This window comes from Dendrobium catenatum, unplaced genomic scaffold (genome assembly GCF_001605985.2).
Source record: "Dendrobium catenatum unplaced genomic scaffold, ASM160598v2 fragScaff_scaffold_53, whole genome shotgun sequence".
Lineage (NCBI taxonomy): Eukaryota > Viridiplantae > Streptophyta > Magnoliopsida > Asparagales > Orchidaceae > Dendrobium > Dendrobium catenatum.
The window spans coordinates 608,177-612,165 of NW_021318515.1; the positions used below are offsets into that span (position 1 = coordinate 608,177).

Below are 3,989 nucleotides of genomic sequence, written 5' to 3' on the forward strand. Positions count from 1 at the left end.
TTCACTATGTTTTCCTCAATTGAGAAGTTAAATTTACTATAATTTTGTGGAACAGAGCTTAGATTGATGCCAAAATTTAATTCTTTGAAGTTTTCATATCATATATGCAGTCAAATTGCAACCCGATCAATAAGAAGTTTTTTGTGGCTGTGTTATATTTATTATTCTTATTTCTAGCACAATTACTTGATCGCTGCCCCGCTCCTTCCTCTCATGTAGAGAGGAAGGTTAATTTATATAATTTTGAGAAAGACATCTCTGTAAATGAAGATTCATAGCAATTTTTAGAGTGCTCCATCGAATCGAGTCAATATGCTTTCATTCGAATTCATATGAGCCAATTGTTTAGCTTTCTGAGTGTCTTAAATGATGTCCAAAAATTTAAACGATCTTGGCTTATTGGATTCATCGTCGTCAAGCCGCCTCAATTGAGCATTATAGCAGTGACATGTTTGGATATATATTAGGATCATCCAATTAATGTTTAATATTAATTCCAAATCTGTTTCGGTCATTTTGATTTTGGCTCATTGTGTTCGGAATCGATACCGATTTTGATTCACTAGCTTTCGCTCCGTATTGAGACTGTTTCAAATTACTGATATTTTTGGACATCAGGCTTAGATGATCCAAATATTTAATTTTTGAAGTTTTCAATTCATGATATGCATCAAGATTTGCCACCGATCAATAGGATTTTTTGATGGCGTGTCTATTCATTATTATTTAATTTCTATGCCTACATGGACCAAGCCTGTTGTTACGAGCAATACTTGAGCGCTGGTATTGACGTTGCTACATTCTGGCTTGGTTTTATGGATGTTCGTTCCGGCCGTTCCAGACAAATCAATTGTCTCCTAAATTTATGGGACAAACGACTAACGCAGTACCCATTCAACTACTCCTAATTTCACCATTAGCTAACTATTCAATTTCTCCAAATAAAAAACTAAAATGAGTTGTTTTAAAATTTATGAGTGATAAAAATTATTTTTTATGGGAAAGTTATAAATTATTATTTAGTACATTGATTAAATAATTTTTATTTAAATTAAAATTTTTGCTATTATTATTTATTTTATATTCATTAAAATAATAACTCTGATCACATATAATGTCCGAAAAATTACTTCCTAATTAATTACAAACAGTTCAAATCAGCTGAGTTAACTACTTCGTAAACCCGATATAATCCTCCTAATAAGCAGACTAATCTGTCCGGGCGAATATAAATGTAGACTTCGTATAGGAAGAAACCAAATCAATACCGCCGAGAATTGAAACTTTTAAGATAGCAACAATTATTACATTAAGAAAACCAGACTTCCGAATTCTATAAGCATTAAATACACCTGTCCAGCATTATATATATCCTACCCACTGCGGTTGCTTTCCTGCTTGAAAGCAAGTAAGAAAACAAGAAAGGCAGAAGATAGGAAGAAAGATAGAAAGATAATTCTCTGAGTTACAACTAGCCACTGTTGCAGAGTTAAAACCATTCCTTTGATCCTTTCATCTCCTCCTTCATCCCTTCATCTCTTACAATGGAAGCCAACTTCCCCCATTCCTCGACAATGCCGGCGAACCCTCAGATTGACTGGACGGCCATGGTTATGCAGATGGAGAAGCTCACGGAGTTCTCTGATTCATCATCAGCCTACAGCGCTCCTCCAACTCCTGCTTCCCCAGTCTTCAGCTCCTTCCAATCACCTCCCTCCGTTGCAGAAGAATATCTCCCCGCGCCACCCCACGGGCCGGCCGTCTCCGTCGACTCGATGCGGGAAATGATATTCCGCATCGCGGCTATGCAGCCGGTTCACATCGACCCGGAATCCGTCAAGCCGCCGAAAAGGCGGAACGTGAGGATATCCAAAGATCCGCAGAGCGTGGCGGCGCGCCACCGGAGGGAGAGAATCTCCGAAAAGATTAGAATCCTGCAGCGGCTTGTGCCCGGAGGGACTAAGATGGACACGGCGTCGATGCTGGATGAGGCAATTCACTATGTCAAGTTTCTTAAGACGCAGGTGCAGTGTCTCGAGCGCGGTAGCTCCGGCGGCGGTTCAGGCCGGAGTGTGGGGTACGCGCGCGCGGGCGCGGCAGCTCCGACGTTGGCGAACCAGAGTAGTGCTTTTGGGTTCTTTGAAGCTGATTATCTAGCAACGGGGCATGGCTTCGCTGAGCAATGAATGACTTAATTTCAGTACGTATCTGCAGATATGGAAAGGGTTGCGGTGAGAGGCTTCGTTTCTTAGCTAGTTAGGTAATCAGTAGAATTTCAGCTCTCCCTCCCTTTCTCGTATTAGTTTGGTTTTATGTGATGATTGTGATCGATTAATTGAGCTTTGTGTAAACTATTTCATGTGGTCTGTTAATTTCTATTGTTGAATATGGATATTTTGTTTTATTCTTTCTCTCTCCGTTATCTTCTTTGTTTGTTTATTGAGCTGATATGAATTAATATGAGCAAGTAGTGCTGGGTCTGAATGACAGAGTTGGGGGGTAATTAATTATTAATCTCATTCTTTGTGATAATATTTGTTAATTAATCAGACTATTAACCCTATGAGAGTTCATTTTGACCTGTGTTGGGTTGATTTATTCCCCCCTATATGCCTACGCAAGGATTAATTATTATGTACGTCTTATGCTGTTCGGAGACCAATCAGAATACGCTAAATCACCCCTTCGTTGTGTACTACTGCTGACGTGGCTGCACCTGATTCGTCTAGAGATGTAGAGTTATGCCCGGCCTCCACACAGAATAATTTCTCCTACACAAGACCTGCTCTCTCTAACATTTAGTGACTCCCCAATCATTTGTATTACCAAGATAAAATCCTATAGGGCTCTTGGCTTGTTATTGAATCTGAATAAATGCTTTTCTCTTTAGTTTATTGGGCATTGGTTCTCACCTTAAAATCATTTGTATTAATTGGCCATGGGAATTAACCTTCTTCCAAGATGGCTAAAGTTTTGTTCATTGATTTGGTTTTGAGATTATAGCTTGTGCAAGATAATATGTTTGATTGATTAGGGATTGTTATAATCGTTAAAAAAAAATTATTTAAAAACTTTTTGTGGTGAATAATATAATTTGGTTGCTTTCTAGAATTAATTAAAATTTTGTAACATAAAATTTTTTTGAATAGAAAAATGAAGTAATAGTTGGTTGAAGTAAAGGATAATGCTGATGTAGTTTTCGTTGTGAATCTTACACATGCAGTCTAATGAAGTTAATTAAAATTAAGATTTTCTTTGAGACAATTTTCTTACTGTTTCTTAAAGCATCTTTTTAGTACAGAAATTTTAATTTTGTACGAACAAGCTGTTTTAAGGATCAATAAGAAAGTCATCTTTAACGAAATGTAAAGGATGAGAAATATTTTATGTATTCATTTGATTTAATGAGAGTTTAGCATTATCTCTTCGTAAAAAAATTATGATATTTAATACTTTACCGAAAAAATCATCCGATCTCAATACAAATATCTGCAATATATAAACTTTAGTGATCTAATTTAGGACATTTGGACCTTTTTTTTAAACAAATTTATGATCTGAATTTGCATTTATTTCAACAAGAATAACCTTAAAATCACCGGATTTAAAGTTATTAAGACACCTAAAAATTCTACAAATATCAAATATTCATAAGGAATCAATATCGGCTGCCACAAAGTAGTAAAATTTTGACAAAATTAACAAAATGCTCCAACTAAAATTTATAAATATTCTAGAATTTGAAGAATTCTAAAGATTTGTCCACTAATCAATATTGACGGCTTGTATCATTTGCTTACTATTGATAAGTACCGATGACCATAAATGCTCGTTACCATTTGATTGTCCTAATCTTTTGTTAACAAACAACTATGTCATTGTCATTGTCGTCCTCCTCTATCAACCGACACAAACTTTCTGATGTCGGACCATCATCAATCGATAATGACACATATCATTCATATATTTTCGATCACACCCATACGAGC

General features: G+C 36.2%; 1 protein-coding gene across 1 annotated transcript; it reads left to right on the forward strand.

Moving 5' to 3' along the window:
• The first annotated feature begins 1,313 nt into the window (after nt 1–1,313).
• On the forward strand, nt 1,314–2,408 carry LOC110098199 (transcription factor HEC1-like). Its single transcript, XM_020824942.2, has one exon. The coding sequence runs from the start codon at nt 1,545–1,547 to the stop codon at nt 2,184–2,186; it is 642 nt and encodes a 213-aa protein (XP_020680601.1). The 5' UTR covers nt 1,314–1,544; the 3' UTR covers nt 2,187–2,408.
• Nucleotides 2,409–3,989: the final 1,581 nt, after the last annotated feature.